The following is a 20,917-nucleotide window of genomic DNA, read 5'->3' on the forward strand; positions in this document are numbered from 1 at the left end:
AGGTCTGAGGCTAACTGGGGGGCCCATCCTGCCGGGCGGGCAGCTGCAGCTCAGGCCAGGCAACTGTGGCCACGCAGAAAGGTAGGCTGGTTGTTCAAGAACAGCCAGAGGCCAGAATTCTGTGCAACATCTCCTGACAACACGCTAGCGACAAAAGTATAAAAGCATCACACACGCCCAACGAAATGTGTCCATGGGCCCAATCTGGCCAAGATCACCAGTCTGCGCCCTGCTCTCAGGTTTACTGCATGGAGGGGCGGGAGGGGGGGAGGGGTGAGCCTGGCCTGAGAGACACCCTCCCACCCCCAACAGCAACGGCTTAGCGGGAGAGACCTGCGGTTCTGCCCCCGGGGGACACCTGGCAACACCTGGAGGCTGTGGCTGTCACAACCAAGCGGGGAGGTGGCATCTACTGGCATCTGGTGGGCAGAGGCGAGCGCGGTGCTCAGGCTAAAGGCAAAGGGGTTGGGCTGGGACTAACCAGACTGGTGTTTTTGTAGGCAAGTGGGTCCTAGTTTCCCATTTTGGGATGTCAGACTCAAGTTTTCTTTTAATTAAAAATAGTTTTCTTTTAAATAAAACATTTCTTGCCCTGGCCGGTTTGGCTCAGTGAATCTCAGAGCATCAGCCTGCGGACCTAAGGATCCTGGGTTTGATTCTGGTCAGGGGCACCTACCTTGGTTGCATGCTCCTCCCCAGCCCAGGCCCCGGTCCAGGCGCGTGCAGGAGGCAACCAATTGATATGTTTCTCTCACATCGATATTTCTCTCTGTCTTTCCCTCTCTCTTCCACTCTCTCTAAAAATTAACGGAAAAATATACTCAGGTGAGAATTAAAAGTGAATAAATAAATGATTTCTTTATTTAAAAGAAAGTATATTAACTATTAGAGAGGGAGCAGAATGAATGAGGTTTGGGAGAGGCAGCCCTACCAAGGGCACCATATTATAAAGACTGTGGCTACTTAGCACCAAAACCAGTACATTCATGGGGGGTAGGGGAAGGGGGCGGGAGGGCACTCCATGGAGCCACTGCTTTGCTGTTGTTTGGTAGCCAACAAAGAGATTCCTGGGCAGAGAAACTTCCTGAAGGTGGGACTTTTGCCCTGTGCACATCACTCACCCCCTGCTGCCATCTGCCTTCCTGTGGGGGTGGCATGTTCACAGGAAGCCTGGGGACATGCAGAGAAGCCAGCAGGGAGGGCTGCCTGGAAGAAGGCACTAGAGGGCCCAGCCCTGGGGTGTCCCACACGTGGCCCAGAAGAGCTGGAGAAGAGGCCCGGAAGGTGAGGACGCAGGCTGTCATCAGCCCGGGTGCCAGGGAACGGGTCTAGAACACGGGAGCGAAAGGGACAACAGAGCAGACCCCACAAGCGCGGCAGGCTACGCGGCAGGCCTCACACGCTCAGACCACAAATTCCTAGCAGGGCAGGTCACGGCGGCGGTCACGTCCCAGGCCTTAGTCACGGCCCCTGGCAAAGGTCAGCCCTCACCTTCAGTGCGCTCTGTCCGTTGTTCTTACGCGTCTAGGATGACACCCTGGGAAACGGCAGAGCCTTTTCTTGTCTAGGCCCCTCGAAGGCACAGGGCATGAGACCAAAGAACCCCTCAGTGTTACCTGCTCCCCGCACACCATCTCTAGGTGCAGAACTGCTCATTAGTAACCATCCTGCACCCACCAATGCACAAGAAGTAAGCGTTCCTCCTGCCCTGACCGGTTTGGCTCAGTGGATAGAGCGTCGGCCTGCGGACTCAAGGGTCCCAGGTTTGACTGCGGTCAAGGGCATGTGCCTTGGATGTGGGCACATCCCCAGTAGGGGGTGTGCAGGAGGCAGCTGATCGATGTTTCTAACTCTCTATCCCTCTCCCTTCCTCTCTGTAAAAAAATCAATATATTTTTTAAAAAAGAATGCGCTCCTCCAGTTCACTTTATGTCCAGCCCTAGAGGTGTCCCCACTTTGCGTTCTCCTGCCTCCTTAATCCATGACCAATGGATTTCATGCACCTCCCTTATGTTTTCTCCTTTGATTCTAACGTATAAAATAAAGCTGTAAAACTGCCATTCTCCCCAGCATTTTTCTCAACCCCTTGATCTCTTGCTTTGGGGCATGTCCTCAAAATTTTGGCTCAGGCCGAGACAAGTTTGGCTCAGTGGATGGAGCGTCGGCCTGCGGACTGAAGGGTCCCGGGTTCGATCCCGGTCAGGGGCATGTACCTTGGTTGCGGGCACATCCCCGGTGGGGACTGTGCAGGGGTTTTTTTTGTTTTGGTTAATCCTCACCTGAGGATATTTTTTTTCTACTGATTTTTATTTATTTACTTTTTTAGAGAGAGTGAAAGGGGAGATAGGAGAGAGAAAACATCAATGTGAGGGAGACACATGGATTGGTTGCCTCCCAACCAGAGCCAGGAATCGAGCCTGCAACCCAGGTACATGCCCTTGACCAGGAATTGAACCCAGGACCCTTTTGTGCATGGGGCCAACACTCTAACCACTAAGCAACACTGGCCAGGGCAATTTTTTTTTTTTATGAAATTGCAGTGTTTTACTTATTCTGCCCATTAACTGCCGGAAGCCAGTTCCAGCATATCAGCAGGGCTGAATCAGAAACCTCTCTTTATTTCCATCTCAAAATTCGAAATCGGACTAACAGAACTCTGTTCTTTCCATTGAATTTAAAAATCCTAAAACATACATTCTTGTTAAATTTATAAAATCAAAAAGGGTGAGATGCCGGCAGCCAATTCCAGCATGATTCAGCCCTGCTGACATGCTGGAACTGGCTTCTGGCAATAAATAACCAATATCTGAGGACATTTACAATATTAATAGAACTTAATCTAAGAGATATTCAACTTACACTTTTCAAAATAGTTCAATACTGGATCTTAATAAGAGAGATAATTATGGTCAAACTTGTTATGTCAAAACGCATTCTGAATGTTTGATGGCGGTCTACATACAGTTCTGTTCTTGGAGCAGAGCCCTCTGGCGGTAAGCAGGAACAGCTGGCTACCTGCACTAACAGGGCTACCCGCGAAGGCTGGGATGACCGCTTGGTATTTCTGCTGCTGCTGATTCTTAGCACGGTTCTCTGTGACTGTGTGAACGGAGGTGGGTGGTGAGGTCCTTGCTCTTCGTGTTCACTCCACATAAGAGTACTTACCCGATGACTATCCGAGTGAGGGCAGACGGGCGATGCAACTGCCCAATACTTGTGAGGCCAATAGGTTAAGCCCAAGGAGTTTAGCCAAGATTGAGGAATAAACTGCCCACACGAGATACAGTATGAAGCCAAACTGGGACCTTAAGAAATGAACAGAGCCATAAATGGCTCTTTCTGGCAATGGACTCTGTGAATTTTCCACCATTTTCCCTGCGGCTTCCAGGGGTGGGGAACATCCAGCCCTCGGGCCATATAGGGCCCACAAAATCATTTGGTCTGGCCCTGCCAAGGCATGAGGCATGAGTTAATGAATGTTTGACCAACTATAGCCGGCTAATGTTTAAGTTGATAATTTTGTATGGCCCTCGAATGGTGTCATAAATATCCAAGTGGCCCTTGGCAGAAAAAAGGTCCCCCGTCCCTGCTTTAGATAATCTCAGTGTAGAGTCCCCAACCTCAGCACGGAGTCCCCTTTGAGAGCACAGATCAGGGAGCAGGGGGGCAAGAGGTAAAACTGAGCAAAAGGCCTGGTGTCTCCGGCGCCCTCAGCCTGGGCTGGCTCAGATAAATTCTTCTAAAAATGTTCTGTAGGGCACTGGCCAGTGTGGCTCAGTGGTAGAGCATCAGCCCGCACATGAAGGGTCTTGGGTTCAATTCCTGGTCAAGGGCACGTACCTAGGTTTCAGGTTCAATCCAGGCGTGTATGGGAGGCAACTAATCAATGTTTCTGTCTGTCTCTCTCTTCCCGCCCCCTCCCCCCTATTCTCTCTAAAAGTCAATGAAAAACACATCCTTGGGTGAGGATTAATCGAGAAATAAATAAAAACTTCCTGTAGGTTTGGACGTTCTTTCCTTAACAGCGCGAGCTGTGGAGGGTGTCCTTCAGGCAGTGGACACGAGTAGGTCTGTCCTCCACGGTCACTGAGGATCTCTGTGCCTCTGGCCTTGTGACGAATTTGCTGTGTGACCTTGGGTAAACCCCAGACCCTCTCTGGAACCAGCTGGCTCATCTTGCAAATCCGGGGCTGGCTGTGTGACACTCAGCAGCAGCCTCTGGACCAGCCCCACTCCCCCCGTCTGGCTCCGTGATCTCCCGGAGACTTCGGTTGCCAGCCTATGAGAGCCAACTGTGACATTTTCAGGGACTTCTGCAAGCCAGTTGTTAAATACAGCCATTATTACAACTTAAGTTTAGTTTTAAAAATCATCTATATATATAAAAGGCTAATATGCAAAGTGTCCCCTCAGGAGTCTGACCGGGGAAACTGGGAGTTCGATCACTCGTTATGACATGCGCTGACCACCAGGGGGCAGCGCAGAATGAAGGAAGGCCCCAGCCAGCAGCCAGCAACCCGGGGAAGGAAGGCCCCGATCGGCCCTGATCACAGGCCAGGCCTAGGGACCCTACCCGTGCATGGATTTCATGCACTGGGCCTCTAGTACTAAATACAAAGATGATAAAATACTCAAACCCACATTGCTTTCCTAATGATTTACAGCAGTCCCCTGTCACCTATACTCCTGGAGTGACCTACATCTACTGTCTCTGAAACAGGCCATCAAGGAGGGTGCCCCTTCCCACTCTGTGAGCGACATGCCTCTGTACCCTGAAATTGACCGTGGCAGGGATACCTACATCTCAGACACTGGCAGGTGCTATAAACCAGGGCTGTTCACAGAGGGCGGACTGTGAAACATGTACCATACATGCCACTCTCTCTCACTCCCACAATACAGGTAGCACAAGGCACCAGCCCTTGCCAGACTTTCCCAGAGACCGGAGTCGGCTGGGGGCTGGGGGCTGGGGCAGGTGGGCGAGGTCAGCCCAGGGTTCCGGCACTCGCTCCCTGTCCGGGCCACGGTGCGCCTCCCAAGCTGCACTGCCCGCACTGCCCACACAGCAGCCACGAACCACCTGGGGCTGCTGAGCCCGTGAAATGGGCCAGTGCTGAAAATTGATCGTCTTATTCACTTTTAATTAACTTATTTGAAACCTGACACGAGATTCTGTTACTGGGAAACATTTAAGAATGTTGGAACCACCGGGGATATGAATCTCTTTTGTCAACTATAAATTTTATGGCATCTAATTATAGATCAATTTTATGACCACTGTAAATTTTATGGCATCTAAATATAGATTTCTCCCTGGCCGGAGTGACTCAGTTGGTTGAACGTTATCTTGTGCACCAAAAGGTTGCCAGTTAGATTCCTGGGCAGGGCACATGCCTGGGTTGCAGGTTTGATTCCTGCTCAGGGCATGAATGGGAGGCAACCGATGGATGTTTCTCTCTCACTGGGTGTTTCTCTCTCTCCCCTCCCCCTTTCTCTCTCTAAGCATGTCCTTGGGTGAGGAATGGATGAATGAATAAACAAACAAAGATTTCTGATGGAAATTTAGCTCCTGCATTGAGATGTGCTGTTCGTGTAAAAAAACACACTGGATTTGAAGACTTAGAATAAAATATTTAAAAAATGTAAATTATGTCGTTAATAATTTTTACATGCCAATGATATTTTTGTATACTGGGTTAAGTAAATTACGTTATTTAAATTAATTTCATCTATTTAGTTTTGCTCTTTTTAAGGTGGCCATTAGAAAATGTATAACTGCATTTGTGGCTCACATTATCTTTCTATGGGGTGACACTGGCCTAGAATAATTTGGAGTCGCCCCCTCCCCACAGCCCTTGTACCATTTGATATTCCAAAGCAGAAGTGGTCCCAAGAGACCACTGGAAGGATTCTGCTAAGATTACAAATCCTGGAAGAAAAGGAGCTAATCCTTGGGGCGGTGAGTGAGCCCCGCCCACCCAGGGGAAAGTCTGTCCTGGATGCCATGGGGGAGGGGAGGGGGCCCGGACGCTTGGGCCACAGTCTGTCCCTCTCCTTAGCCTTCTCTTCCTTCGCTTCCCTTGGGAGAACTCCCATGCATCCTTCAAGATCCAGTTCAAATGACCCTTCTGCTGAGGCCTTCCCTGACCCACTGACGGTCCCACACCCCGGGGCTTCTGGCCGCGTCCATTCTTACCACTTCCTCATCAGTCTCAATGCTTTTACTCTTGCTCCCTCCAACGCGATTTCTTTCCAAAACACACAGTACCCGTCTCTCCCCTGGGAAAACTGCCACTGGGTCCCCATCCCTGAAACAGTAGCTCTCAAACTTGAGCACCAGAGTCACTGAGAAGGCGCCTTGAACCGCAGGAGCTGGGCCCCACCCAGAGGGCCTGACTCAGCTGGCTGGGCTGGGCCTGATACTTGGTAGCTCTACCAAGGCCCCAGGTACGGCCGCTGGTCCGGCTGCACTTTGAGAACAGACAGAAGGCCCTGCACAACCCAGCCTCCAATCACTCCACTACCCTCGCCTTCCACCACGTACGGCCCGCACCCTAACCCACCCATCATCCAGACACCTCATCCTCCCCGCCTCCACACCACTGCCCTGCTGTCCTTTCTGCCTGAAACCCTTTGTTCTAAGGCCACCTCCTCGATTTCATGTCTAAAACCCACGTCCCCAAAATGAGAAGACGGCACCTTTCAAGGTTTACAAAGCAGCAGAATGTAGGCTGTGGGGCGGCTACAAGGCGGGAGGGTAGGAAACGGGTGGGCGGCGACAGCAGCAGCCCAGGATGAGAAAACACCCGCCTAAAGTGACGACTTGGGGACAGAAAATTCTGCTGTATCTACTCAGACAACCTCAGACAGCCACAGCCTCGTTACAAAATGTGCTTTCTCTCCATCTGGGTTTCCGGCTCTGCCCCTTCCCAGCAGCGTGGCCTTGGGGGCCGGAGGCCCTGAGCCTCTTTGTGTCTCATTTTCCTGTGAGATGCGGAGGACAACCCCACAGCACGAGCAAGAGATGACACAACGCAAGTAAGACTCACACAGGGCCTCGCACACAGTGCGCCCTCGATAAACGTTGTCTGTTCTTGTGTTATCTTTGGCCCTGAGAACGCAGTGAACTTGGTGCCCGGCCACACTCGGCAATGGGCACAGACACAGAAAAGATGTTTTCCTTAATGGGTACATGATCCGCAGTCCCGTCAAGCCTGTATGGATGGACCGCAGGACGGATGGACAGGTCAGTGGGTGGGAAAACACCTCTGTCTATTATCGAACATGGCTCTGGGAGGCCGGCTTGGCAACAGACACTTAAAATCTTTAAAAACCTTCTAAAGAGGTTCTCAGGCGACAACACAAAAACCCAGAGATGTCCATCAGAGTTGTTTACAACCTAAACAATCGCAAGGACGTGCCTACCCATCAGCAGAGAACAGCAGTCAGAAGATGGGTTCTACAGAACACAACACGGCGATGCAGGAATTTCCCTTCTCTACTGACATGGAAGTCTTCTTAATGCAGCTTACATAAAAAGCAAAAGGTAAAAAAAAAAGTAACAGGTATGGTACAAATTTGCTTTTTAAAAAAAACAAAACTGTGGAAATGGGAGTGTGTATATACAAAAAAAATCAAAACACATTCCAAGCATTATCGGTGGTTATCTCTAGTATAAAAATGTGGATGGTATTAACCTTTTCTTCTCTTTTGCTTTTCTACATACTCTCATTTTTTTTCTGATGATCATATATATATCACAGTTGACTCGTTTTTAAAAATTGATTTTAGAGAGAGAGAAGGAAAGGGGGGGGGAGAGAGAGAGAGAGAGAGAGAGAAACATTGATGTGAGAGAGCCATATCAACCAGTGCTTCCTGCACATACCCTGACCGGGGCCAGGGATCAATCTGCAACCCCAGGTACATGCCCTTGACCAAGAATCAAACCTAAGACCCTTCAGTCGGGGGTGGGGGGGGAGGGACGGGGGCAACATTCTAACCACTGAGCACACTGGCCAGGGTTATAGTTTCTTCTGGCTCTGAGCCACTGTCGCCACCCTGAAAAGTGGGGAGGCTGTGCAGAAATGGGGGGCAGGGATCCAGGCCCCCCTACTTCTTTTTCTCCTTCATCTGGCCCTTGCCCTCCAGGCAGATGCTGAGAAACGCTGAGGCCCTCAGGATCGGACAACGGGGCGAGGGGCGGCGGCGGCTTACCCACAGCATGCCGTCGTAGTAGTAGGCCCCCAGGAGCTTCACGATGTAGGGGTGGTCACAGGTGGCCAGGATCTCAATCTCCACAATGTAGTCCTCCAGCTCCTCCTCGCTCTTGGTCTCGATGACTTTGGCGGCGGCCAGGGCACCCGTCTCCTTGTTCTTGGCCTGCAGAGCAGAGACACAGAGGGTGAGCGAGGCGTGCCCGGAGGAAACGGATCCCTGGCCGCCGGCTCCGAGGCCGCGTGCCGTGGAAACAGAGGCCGGGGGCCCAGGGCACACTGAGGGCTGTAGTGGGAGCGACGCAGACCTTGACCATGGCTCACGGCATGCGTGAGAAACAACGTTCTAAGCTTAATCATAGCGTATGTATTTTAAAAGCCCAACACATGAGACCAATAAAAATACCAGATTGGCATCGCTCTGCAAATACCAACATGGAAGACTGGCGAGTGTTCAGGAAAAACGCCAAGCCACTGAATTCATGTGGTCAGATACTTCCATACAAAGAAAACGGAGAACAAGACACTTTCATCAACGCTCACACGCATGTCAGTGCATGGGACGGTGCTGCCTGAGCTGGGAGCAGCCTGAAGGGAGAGGCAGAGGGCTCTCGCTCTCTCTGGCCTGACAAACGCTGTGCAGCCCCATCCACTGGAAACGCCCACCTGCGCACCTGGCTCCCTGAGGGCGACAGGCATACATGTCACCTCCTGTGCTCCCCACAGTAACTAGCACCACAGTGTCCCCGTTCCACAGACGGGCAAGTCGAGGCAGAGGCGGCATGGCTGGAGCCAGGTAGTGGCATCAGAATTTGAATCTGGGTCCTCTGGCTTCCAAGAGGCTGTGCACTTTCCCTGCCGGATGAGGGCTCCGGGCCAGCAGGAGAGAGACCCACCCTCTCAGCCAGCCGGGAGACAGCGCACTGCTGGGGGTGGAGTAGACACTAGGGGGGAGGGGGAGGTGCTGAATCCTGCCAGGGAGCCTTCTCGAAGGGGGTCATGCCAATAGGCAAATCTTACACTCGTCTAAATTTATTCTCCGTTTAGGTACGTGTTTCTGTTCACTGAGCTGCAAAATCCACATTTATCATGGACCCACTGTGCGTGGGCCTCGGTCTACACTGCCACACGGGCTCACGCATTATCGCCTCAGAGCCCTACGGTGTGGGTGCTATTCCTCCCTCACGTGCATGCGGAGGCCGCCTGGTGACAAAGCCGGGCCTGGAATGCCGGCCGGCCTGCTCCTGGGTCTGCGGCCACCGTGTTCCTACGTCACAGGGTCTATGAAACCTCCCCACTGGCCAGGCGCCCAGCTCAGGGATCAGCATTTCCTGTGGGGCCATTCCCCAGGCTCAGTACTAGTCCTACATTCACCCACCCTGCTCACTCAGCCCTGCCTGGGTGGCGTCCTCGCCCCTAATTCAGATTTTGAAAACTTGTTCAGAACACCTTAAACCCCCATCAATTAAGCAGTCAGGTCCCCCCCCTTCCTTAATTGATTATGTACCCGCCCTTCCATCTCTTTCTGATTTTCTCCTCCCTCAGAGCAGTGGTTCTCAACCTTCCTATTGCCGCGACCCTTTAATACAGCTTCTCATGTTGTGGTGACCCCCAACGTCATTGTTACAAATTGAACATAATTAAAGCATAGTGATTAATCACAAAAACAATATGTAATTATATATGTGTTTTCCGATGGTCTTAGGCGACCCCTGTGAAAGGGTCATTCGACTCCCAAAGGCGTCGCGACCCACAGGTTGAGAACCGCTGCATTAAAGGATGTCCTCAGAATGATATACCGTATTTGCCGGCGTATAAAACGACTGGGCGTATAAGACGACCCCCTAACATTTCCACTCAAAATACAGAGTTTGTTATATACTCGCCATATAAGACTACCCCGTCTTCCGCACACCTTCCCCAGGGCTCCTCTCAGAGAGGAAGGCGGAGGGCTCCGCGGGGGCCCAGAGGGCGGCACGGGGCTGAGCTGGGCAAAGGCCTCCCTCCGCCATCGCCTACACTCCCGAGGGCTGGCGGGAGGGGGACGCCGCCTGCCACCTTTCTCTGGGTTTCCTTACAAGGGACGTTTTCTCCTGGGGGTGGGGGAGGCCCAGGCTGGGTCCGTTTTCCAGGATGGCACAAAACCCGCTCACCCGCCACCCCGAAAGGCAGCACTGGCCACAGGGCCGGCAGGGTTGCTGTGTCCACACAGGCGGACCGCGCTGCCCAGCACCTGGCTCGGACTCCGGAGGCCGGCGCCTGCCAAGAAGGGTTAGCAGCAGCCATGGCACACAGCGACTGGGCCAAAATGAACGTCTTTTAAAGCCTGGCTGAGGCCGCGACCCGTCACCTGAGGCCACGGAGGACGGAACCGCGGCTGGTGGTGAAAACAGCGACCTCTGTGCGCTCTCACCGGGCGCCAGGCCCAGCATGACCCGGACTCTCACCTCATCGGCCAGCGCTCGGAGACAAACACCAGCATTCCCAACGACAGGTGGGCGGCTGTGACTCAGAGACACACAGAGATTTGCCTGAGGTCGCACAGCCAGTGGGGGGTGAAGGCTGGGTCCAAACACAGGCTGCCTGAGCTCTGAATCACTTCCCAACAGGCCCTGCTGGCGAGAGCCCAGTTCCCGCTCCGGCTCCGTTTGCTAAAGATAAATGACAACCACCGCCAATAGCAAGCTGGCAGCTGGGGACCACCACGCTGCCAGGACGCAGCTGCCCACAGGCCATTAGGGCAGGTGCGAGCCATCTGGCCACGGCTCAGAGAGGTACCGGGCCGCCCAGGATGGACCCGATGCAGAGCCCCCACCCCGTGTGCCCTCTGCACCAGGCTGCCGCGCTCACTCGTTCCCTATTCCTTCCCTCAGCCATTATTTCCCGAGCCCATGCTGGTGTGAGGCGCTTTGCTAGTGAACCAGACAGTGTCTGCCTGATGGGGGCTGTGGGTCAGAGCCATGGCCCTCCCATCGCAGGACTCACACTTCCCGGATTTTTCTGCAGCAGAGCTAAGCCGCCCACATTCCCAGGCCCCGAGATGCAATGGAGGCAAGAGGGAATTCCGCCCCTATCTCGGGAAGTGGGTGGCTGACTCAGCCAATCAGCACAGAGTGACTGGCTCAGGGACGGGGAGGTGACCGAGTCAGCCAATGAACCGCAACCTGGAACAATGGCAGAGATGGCCTGCGGAGATGGTCCCCAGGCCTGCTGCTGGGCCAGGCCGGCCCCAGGGGGGGCTGGGAATGAAACTAGCTGAGCCTAGAACTGAAGCGTGGGGCCTAGGGAGGACACTGAGCCCTTCCATTCATTTCCACACCAAGGAGGTACCACTATTAAGAGCTAACCTGCAAGAAAACTGATGCCCAGAGAGGTCAACTCACTTGCCCGAGGTCACACAGGGCTGGGAGCTGAATTCAGGCCGGTGTGGCTTCGAAGCCCATATTCTTGGCTGCTTTGTCCTCTCTGGGCCTCAGTTTCCCTCTCTGCACAGGGTGGGGCAGTGATGCCCAGGGCCTCTGTGGTCTGATGTGAGGGCATCGTGGAGACTGGGTGGGTCTGGGAAAGCTAAGGGTGGTCCCAGTGGGCAGGGCGCCCGTGGGAGGCGACAGGCATAAAGAACAAGTGCTGTCTGTGCCCTCTGACGTCCATCTCTCCCACCGGCGGAGGCAAGGCTGGGGTCCAGGGAAGGATGGGGGCGCTCGCACCCAGCCCTCCACTGCGGGCCAGCAGTGACGAACGCCTCAGCCCACACCCTCGAGAGCACACACAGTGGCCGCTTGTGTTTTCTGGCCCAGGCACCTCGGTGGGAACAATCCGCCCCCTTGTGCTGCTCGGGGCCCAGCCTGGAGGAGGTGGGGACAGCCCTGCCTGCGGGTAGCCCTGCCCCACCCAAGGGGCCCAGCCGGCCAGGGCTGGAGGCTTCCTGAAAATCAACCGCAGTGGCAGGCAGACGGTAGGGGACAGCCCAGGGCCTCTCCTCTCCTCCCCTCCCCTCCTCTCTTCCCCTCTGGGCTGCCGGCTGATCTCTGTGTGCCCTGCCTCCTCCCCCAAGGAAAGAGCTGAGATCACAGAACTCAGGGACCAGAAAGAACACTGGCCACACTCCTAAGGCCCAACTCCCCACCCACCCCGACTCTGCAGATGAGGAAACAGAGTCCACAAAGGTGAACGCAGGGACCAGGGTCCAAGCTGTGGCAGCGTCTTATCTGCAGGACAGAACACCACCTGCCCCAGCAGCTACAGAGCACACAGGGGCCAGGAGCCCGCAGGGCGGATCCCCGGGGCACATCAGTCCTGGGAGCCGGTGGAGGTGCCCCAAGATGAGTCCAAAGAAGGCAGCAGGGGAACTGGGCAGCGTCCATCCCCCTCAATGACTCACAACTCCAGGTTCCTCTGGGAACTGCCTCTCCCTCGCTCTCGGTGCAAGGGATTCCTGAGGGGCTGAGCTCACCTGGCCCAGGTGCACGGCCCAGCCCAACCACTGAGTCTGGACCCTCAGTCCCCGCCAGTGGTTCAGACGCGCCATGTGACCCAAGGCAGGCAAGCAGGCTGTTGTACCTGTCAGTCTTTGGTTTGTCTGGGGGTCTTGGGGGTTTTTGCTAAAGTTATCAGGAACAAGCCTTTCTCTTTCTTGGGTTGCTGCGCTATTAGGATGAAGGCCGGAGGATCATGCAGCCCATCCGGCCACTCCCTCAGATCCTGCCTGAAGACGCGGCCAAGACAGGAAAGCGGGGCCCACACGTGGACGAGGGCCGATGCCGAGAGCCTGCAAACACCTGGAGCCAGCTGTTCCTGAAGGCTGCTCTGCCCTCAGACTTTTCAGTTATGAGAGTCAATCAGCTCCCTTCTGGACTTGGATCACCGTCCACCAAAACAGAAACGAGCCCCCCATTTTTGGCGGCGTTCTGCAAATGTCTCCCAAAGTGCTTCTCTATGGAAGCTGAGGGCGGCTTCTGTGCAGAAGGCGTGACAAGGGCACCTCCCCTCCCACGTGCACTGTGACCTGCGAAGGGCCCTTTCCTGGGACCTCTCAGAGGGGCCGAGGGAAAACCCAGGACGCTCACTAACGGGCCACAAAAGAACCTTCGGCCCAGAAAGTGGGGATCATCTTACACGTATTAAATCGACAATGTAAGGAACAGCGACAACCTCCCGTGCTCAGCGGGAGTGTCAACAGCTTATCGCTTACAGACAGAAATAGCACAAGGTTGTAAGAGCCTTGGAAATACCCGTGAGGCCTATTCTTATCTGGCCCTCATTCCTGGTCGTTTCAGGCCAGGACATGATGGCAAAAAAGGGCAACAAAAGAAACGCACCAGGGCCATGTTCACGCTGGTCCATAATGATGGCAAAAAAGCGGAAATAACCTTTAGGCTCAACTGTAAGACAATGGCGGGATTGACTTGGTGGGCGATGAAGCAACCCCTTAAAATGACAAATAGGAAGATGACACAGGAATGAGGAAAAATAACTTAGCCATGATAATAAGTCAACAAAGCAGGGTAATAAAACTATGGCTGCCTGACAACTCTGAGAAGGCCGTCTGCGTCTGCGGACAGGGGCGAGCTGAAAACACAGCATCAGGAACGCGAGTGTTTTTAGGAGTTGGCTCCACCCAGCGCCATCTGGCCGTTAGCCACAGGGGTCCCCGTGAGGACAGACTGGGCTGGTGCCCAGAAAGTGGCCACTTCACCCTGACCTTGTCTGTCCCCTCAGGAACCCACTTGGGCCGGGCTGTCCAGTAGGTAGCTCCAGGCCACACTGTGGCCGAGTAAATTACCTGAAATGAAAATCGGAGTCCCCCGGTTGCATTAGCCGCATTTCAAGTGCTGAGTGCCCATGAGTGGTTGGTGGCGACCACACGGAATAGAGCAGGCACAGATCCCTCCCTCCTGCGACGCTCTGGGAGGCAGCTCTGCACGCCGGCTGCACCTGCCAGAAAACGCCTTCTCACAGGGTAAGGGGGTGTCTGGCACCCGCTCCTGTGCCCCAGCCCTAACCACAGGGCTTTCTTGTCCAGGGAGAAGCAAAGACTGGGGACAGAGAGGAGGCGGCGGCTCAGGCGGGTTCACTTGCAGGGACGTCTCCTAGCAACCCCGTGTGAGGGACGGCTCCCAGCTGACCGTCAGCCCCGCAGCCTGGGCGTGTGGGTCGGAGCCAGAGAACGGAGCAGTCGGGGCTAAAGGTTTCTGTTTTCCCGTCCTCTTGACTCCGGGCGGCTGTGCCAGGCATGTGTCCAAGGCGGGTCAGGCCACTGGAACCGGGGAGGGAGGGGCTTGGTCTGGGCCCCAAGATATACAGAGGTGGTGTCCTCGCGCCGGGACAATTGCGGGAAAGGCTTGGGCTCTACGAAGGAAGGAGGAAATCTGGCCCCAGAGGGAACCGGGTCGCAGCAGACCGACACAGACTCGAGCAGCGCAGAGCCGGGGCGGGCGGCCATGTGGCCGCGGTTCAGATCCCCGGTTCCCAGAGCGCCCGGGCTGGCGGGCGAGGCGGCACGGAGGGGGGCCGCGTGTGCACCACAGCACGGCCTCCCCGGGCAGGAGTCCTTGTGGGCCAAGGAGCAGAAGGCCTGCCAGGCCCCCTGTGGCCTCTGGGGCAGAACGAGGGGCACCCCACCTTTACCCAGCACCGCCCATGGTGTGTAGAGGTACCGCCCGCCACCTCCTCCTCCTGAAGAGAAACCGAGGCCGGCAGAGCAGGCGGCCGGGCCCAGGTCCCACAGCTGAAAAGCGGCTGCTAGAACTCGAACTCAGGTTTGGCTCGCTGGCCAGTGCTCCTTCCCCTCTGCAGCCCATGAGACCAAGACCACCTGGGGCTACGGTCTTTGAGTTCGAATTTGCTCTCTGACCTGGCTGTGAGCTCAGAAAAGCTAAGCCCATGTCCGATTCACTTTAGGCTACCCCACTGAGCCCGGCACCGAGCCAGTGGGTAGAGGCGGGCACGGGAAAGGGGTCCGGGGTGAGGTGGGAGAATGGGTGGGCGGGCAGGCAGATGGGTAAGCAGGTGGGTGGATGAGCAGGTGGGAGGTGGATACACAGGTGGGTGGATGAGTGAACTGGTCCATGCAAACAGAGAAATGAGGCCCTCCACATAAGACGAGAAAGAAAAGTGACAAGAAGTGTATTGTCCCCTCAGCGCATCTGGGTTCCTGCGTCCCTAGCTGCTGTCCGGTTTTGGAAGATGGGCCCTCTTTATCTTGGAGAAGCCAAAGGCTTTGACGGGACCAGGACACACACAGTTAACAGCCCGGCCCAGTGACAGAAACCACCCCATCAATAACCCCAGGGCCAAGTTTCAGCTCCCAGACAAACGAGAAGGCTGCCTTTCAGAAAAAGCGACACTTAAGGATGACAAAGATTACGGAGCACAAAAGCAGAGGGGCATTTAATACTCTCCTCACTCCCGCCCTCCCCCCGCCCCCCAGGAGAAGCCTGGCCAGGCGTGCCCAGCAGGGACATGCCAGCCTCAGAGCCCTTCGGGGATGGCAACTAAAAAAGAAAACCCAAGCAGGACTGGCCCCAAAGATATCGCATCCCGGCCTTGGCCGAAAACCCAGACAACCCGTCCAACTGGCCGGGGATGTGGGAGCCTGCAGATCCCAGCTCTTCCACAGCCACGAGGAACCCAAGCCTGCCTCTCGCTGCTAAAGGAGGTGAGAGCGAGCCCCACCTGCCCAAGGCTCCCTCCAGCCGGAGGAAGGCGCTGAGTCATCACGCAGGAGGCCGGAGGAAGGCACTGAGTCATCACGCAGGAGGGCGGCCTGGGGTCCAGGGCAAAGAGGAGGAAGCACCCCATCCAGGCCTCCTCTGCTCCCCGCGCCATGCAGGCACCCCTGGGCCTCACCCCAGTCCTCACCACCCCTGGGGCAGGGATCTCGGCAGCCCTGATTGCAGACCGTCCGGACCTCAGGGATTAAGGTTGCTCAGTGTTTCCCATCAGCAGTACTTTTTGTCCTGCTTTTTATTGTTCTATGAAACAGCATGTCCTCATTAAGAGAGTCTGCAAAATAGGATGGGACAAAAGAAAAACCACCCAGGGTCCTTGGAGCATGTTGGAGGATGGATGGGTGGGAGGACGGTGGAGAGAAAGATGGACAGGTGGGGATGGGGGATGGATGGGCGGGAGGACGGTGGATAGACAGATGGACAAGTGGGGATGGGGGATGGATGGGTGGGAGGACGGTGGAGAGACAGATGGACAGATGGACAGGTGAGGATGGGGGGATGGATGTGTGGGAGGACGGTGGAGAGACAGATGGACAGATAGACAGGTGGGGATGGGGGATGGATGTGTGGGAGGATGGTGGAGAGACAGATGGATAGGTGGATAGGTGGGGATAGGGGGATGGGGGATGGATGTGTGGAAGGACCATGGTAGACAGATGGACAGGTGGGGATGGGGGGATGGGGGATGGATGTGTGGGAGGACCATGGATAGACAGATGGATAGTGGGATGATGGGTAGGTAGGTGCTCCCAATATTCCTCCTGTGGACGTACCCAGACCTGTACAGCAATCCCACCCTACGCATCCCAGCTGTCTGACCCCAGGGGACCTCCGTCACCTCTCAGGCCCTGACTGTCCTCCCTTGTATGATGAAGACACAAGCAGCTGCTGCATCGAGGGCTGGCACAAAACCTCGCTGAGTGAACCTGTGAAAGATGCCAGAACAGGGTGGGGCCGGAGTGAGCGCCCCACCATCGCTCGCTCACTCTTGTCCTCTCCAAACGCGATAAAATGGGGTTCCCCTGTTCACACCGACTTGTTTTCCTTTCACTTAGCAGCTGCTGCAAGCACCTCACAGCACCGCCTGCCGCAGCTGTGGGCCGTCCCCCAAATGGCAGGTCCACCACGGAGCTCACCAGGCCCCACCGTCGGGCCCGGCACCGGTCACGTGGCTCTGCGTCCAGAAGCCTGGACCGTGAGTGGCCTGTGCCAGGCAGCTCTCCAGATGGCTGGCCACAGGGGGGGTCCCCTCTCCCTGGCCCCCGCTGGCACAGTGGGAGGCAGATGTGATGCTGAGCTCGGCCAGTTCCCCACCTCCCAGCTGTGTGTCCGCGGGCACTGGCCTCCGAGGATCCCAGGTGGAAAGACGCCTGTGTCTGGCCCTGGCCCGGAGGCTCAGTTGGTTGCAGTGTCGCCTCAATATGCCAAGGTTGCGGGTTCGAGCCCCAGTCAGGACACACACAAGGAGCAACCAGTGGGCGCACGGGCAGGTGGAACAGCGGGTCAATGCTTCCCTCTCTCTCTCACAATTTAAAAAAATAAAATTTGAAAAAGACACTGATGTCCTGCTTGTGGGAGCTACTGTGTTACCCCATTTTGCAGAAGAGGACACCGAGGACCCTCTAGGAGGACGTCACGTGCCCAAGGCCACGCAGCGGAGACCGTGGCCGAGCTGGGCCCTGTGGGACATGAGCATCACCAAGCCCAGGTGGCGCCTGTGGGCGGCGTGGGCGCTTCAGGGACCGGCTGGGGGCACCGTGCTGGCCATGGCGGACGGGCCCGCACAGACCAGGGTGGCACAGGCCCATGTCCCTCAGTAACGGAGGCACACCAGCTGCCTCTCCTCCCCCAGCGATGGGTTTCCTGTCACCTCCAAGTGGGGGTGGGTAGTGGGGTGCCAAGGAAGGGGGAGGCCGAGGGGCCAGTCAGCAGCAGGGGGCGTCTCTGGACCAACAGGCCACCTGCCAGCCCTGCCGGGTCACGCTCAGCGGGTCAAAGCCGCTCTCAGGGCGAAGGGAAGGGCGAGGGGAGAGAGGCCCCCAGCTGTCTCCCTCCAGGGCACGGCCACCCCCAGCGGCTCAGCTACCCCCTGACTGGCATCCACGGGCGGGCACAGAGCTGGACTGCCCTCCTCAGGCTCCGTCACGGTCACCCTAACACAGCGAGAGGGAGAAGCTTCGGCTGGTCCGCAGGAACCCGACCGACACACAAGCATCTCCCATCCACCCTGGAGCAGCCCTGGGACCTGACCGTCACTCCTCACGAGGACACAGTCGCATCCCCTTGGCCTCCCGCTGTGCCGGGCACCGTCCAGGCCGCCCACAGGCCTCAGTCTTCACATTCTCCGAGGAAAACACTGCGGTTTTTTGTTTTGTTTGTTTTTTTGTTAATCCTCCCCCAGCATATTTTTCCATTGGTTTTTAGGGAGAGTAGAAGGAAGGGAAGGAAGGAGGGTGGGAGGGGGGGAGAGAGAAAAAGAACTACCCGTGTGAGAGAGATGCGTCCACCGGCTGCCTCCTGCACGCACCCTGATAGGTGCCGGGGATTGAACCAGGTGCGTGGCCTTGACCAGGAATCGAATCCGAGACCCAGGGGTGCCAGGGCCGGCGCTCTAACCACTGAGCACACCAGCCAGGGCAGGAAAACACCGATTTGCTCTTCATTTTACAGCTAAAGATACTGAGGCTCAGAGAAGTGAGGTGACTTCCCCAAGGTCACACAGGAAGAAGGCGGTGAAGCCAGGAGAAAGCTCAGCACTGACTCCAGGGCCTGCGCCCGGAACCGCAGCACCGGGCACGCGAGGAAGCCGGGCCTGGCATCTGCTCTGTCATCCTTCTATTCATTCAGCAGAAACCACCAGGAACGGGCCCCTCATTCACAAAAGATGGGAAGCTGATAACTCCTGCCCGGGGACCTAGCCTGCACAGAGGACAGAAAATAAACAAGGAGACACAGGAAAACCCAGCGGGGACAGGAGCTCTGGAGGAAATCGGCCGGAGCTGCCCTGTGGTCAGCAAAGGGTCAGGGCAGGCCTCTCTGGGGAGGAGACGTGTGGGCTGGGCCCCAGCTGTGCAGAGTCACCGGAAGGAAGAGGGTGGCAGGTAGAAGACAGGCAGAACGGGGCGGGGCTTCCTTGACTCCGCCCCCTCCCCTCCCCCTCATTCCCCTTCTCCTCCTTCCCCACTGGACAGAGGCTGGTTCGAATTAACCCCTCAGTCACCCGCACAGGGGTTAACCCTCCAGTCTCTGGGAGAGCCTGTGAGTAAGAAATACATAAGCTATGGAGGAAAGTGTAGCAGAGGGGAAAGCAGAGAGAAAGGAGAAGAGAAAGACAAGAGGGAGGAAGTGGAAGGTGAGGGCAGTGAGGGGTGGAGAAGGGGTGGGAAGGGGAGACAGGAGGAGGCTGTGTGGGTCTGTTCATCCCTGCCCTGCGGGCACACCCAGGAGTGCTCAGCACCTAGAGGCTGCGGCACCAACAGACCCACATCCCCCAGGGCCCCGGGAGCACCCAGGCCCCCACCCGGGCGCCCGCCCCTCCCTCGGCCACTTCCTCTGCCAGCCTGCACTGTCACCACTTCCTCCGCCTGAGGGGCCAGCCTCGCCACCAGGGGCTCAGCCTGTGAGCTGCAGCGAGCGGCCTGGCAGGAAGGGCGCAATCCTGGGCACAGGAACACCAACACCAAGCTGCAGGGGGCGCCACGTGAAGCGACCTGGACCTCTCCTCACATTAAGTCCTTCGTATTCCCTCCATTCGGTTTTTCTTTTTTTATTAAGAGAGAGAGAGAGAGAGAGAGAGATGTCCATTTGCTGTTCCACTTATGTATGTATTCCTTGGTTGGTTCTTGTATGTGCCCAGACCGGAGATCGAACCTGCAGCCTTGGTGTGTGGGGACGATGCTCCAACCAGCTGGGCTGCCCGGGCAGGGCTTTCCCTCCATTCTGTCCCTGGGAAAGGCCCAGGCTCCTGGCTACAGAGATCTGGCTCACACCCAAGCCTCAAGGCAGAACAGCGGTGTGACCTCTGTGAGTCACAGTCCCGCTCTGGGCCTCTGCTTCATCGGGCGTGAAGTGAGGATACTAGCCCCTGCCTTTCCTGGGGCTGCAAGTTAAGTGATGAACAGACAAGAATGGAGCAAAAATGCCCTAGCCAGTTCAGCTCAGTGGATAGAGCATCGGCCTGCGGACTGAAAAGTCCCAGGTTTGATTCCGGTCAAGGGCATGTATCTTGGTTGTGGGCACATCCCCAGTACGAGGTGTGCAGGAGGCAGTTAATCGATGTTTCTAACTCTCTATCCCTCTCCCTTCCTCTCTGTAAAAAATCAATAAAATATATTTTAAAAAAAAAAAGAATGGAGCAAAAGTCAACGGCCTATTCCTTTACTATCTCGTTCACCTTGGAACCCACAGTGCCTGGCACACAGTAGGTGCTCAACTAATCATTCTAATGACTAACACTTAGATGAGCTTTCCCAACGTCGTGGACCAAAGTGGTTTACCTAGGTTACTAGGTAAACAGCCTGATGAGTAGTACCATCCCTAAAGACACTCTGCAGCTAAGGAAACTGAGCACGGGTAAGTCGTTTTCTCAGGATCACACGACCCACAATCCCACCCTGACCAACATGAGCTTCCCTTCCCGTCTCACCTTCTCTGCTTTCTTCCCTGCCCTGAGCATCACGCCTAGCTCTCTAGAATCTTCCATGCCTCCCACCCGCGGACCACATCTCTCGGGCGGGTGGCCTTCCATCAGTCACTTCCCCTCCCTGGGCTGTGACTCGGCCCCAACCACAGCTGTGGCCTTTCCTCCCACTGCTGTCCACCCAGCCACCAGGACGGCCGCTCTGACCCAGCCCGCACTCATCAATGCCTGAGCAGCCAGGAAACCTGGCATCCTCCAATTATCTGGGCAAGCCCCTCCTCCCTCTGGTGATCACCCAAAGAGACCCCCTCTCCAACACGGGGGGGGGGGGGGGG

At 56.0% G+C, this 20,917-nt stretch overlaps 1 protein-coding gene across 1 annotated transcript in view; it reads right to left on the reverse strand.

Moving 5' to 3' along the window:
- The window catches only part of STK10 (serine/threonine kinase 10), a gene marked incomplete at its 5' end in the record, with an annotated part of 98,264 nt that overhangs the window by 70,245 nt on the left and 7,102 nt on the right, over positions 1–20,917 (reverse strand). Inside the window, 2 exons of the mRNA XM_015565136.1 lie at positions 8,215–8,379; positions 11,199–11,399. Coding sequence (XP_015420622.1) covers positions 8,215–8,379; positions 11,199–11,399 — 366 coding nt within the window. The remainder of the gene's footprint in view (positions 1–8,214; positions 8,380–11,198; positions 11,400–20,917) is intronic.

The sequence above is a fragment of the Myotis davidii genome, unplaced genomic scaffold, assembly GCF_000327345.1.
Source record: "Myotis davidii unplaced genomic scaffold, ASM32734v1 scaffold399, whole genome shotgun sequence".
NCBI classification, from domain to species: domain Eukaryota; kingdom Metazoa; phylum Chordata; class Mammalia; order Chiroptera; family Vespertilionidae; genus Myotis; species Myotis davidii.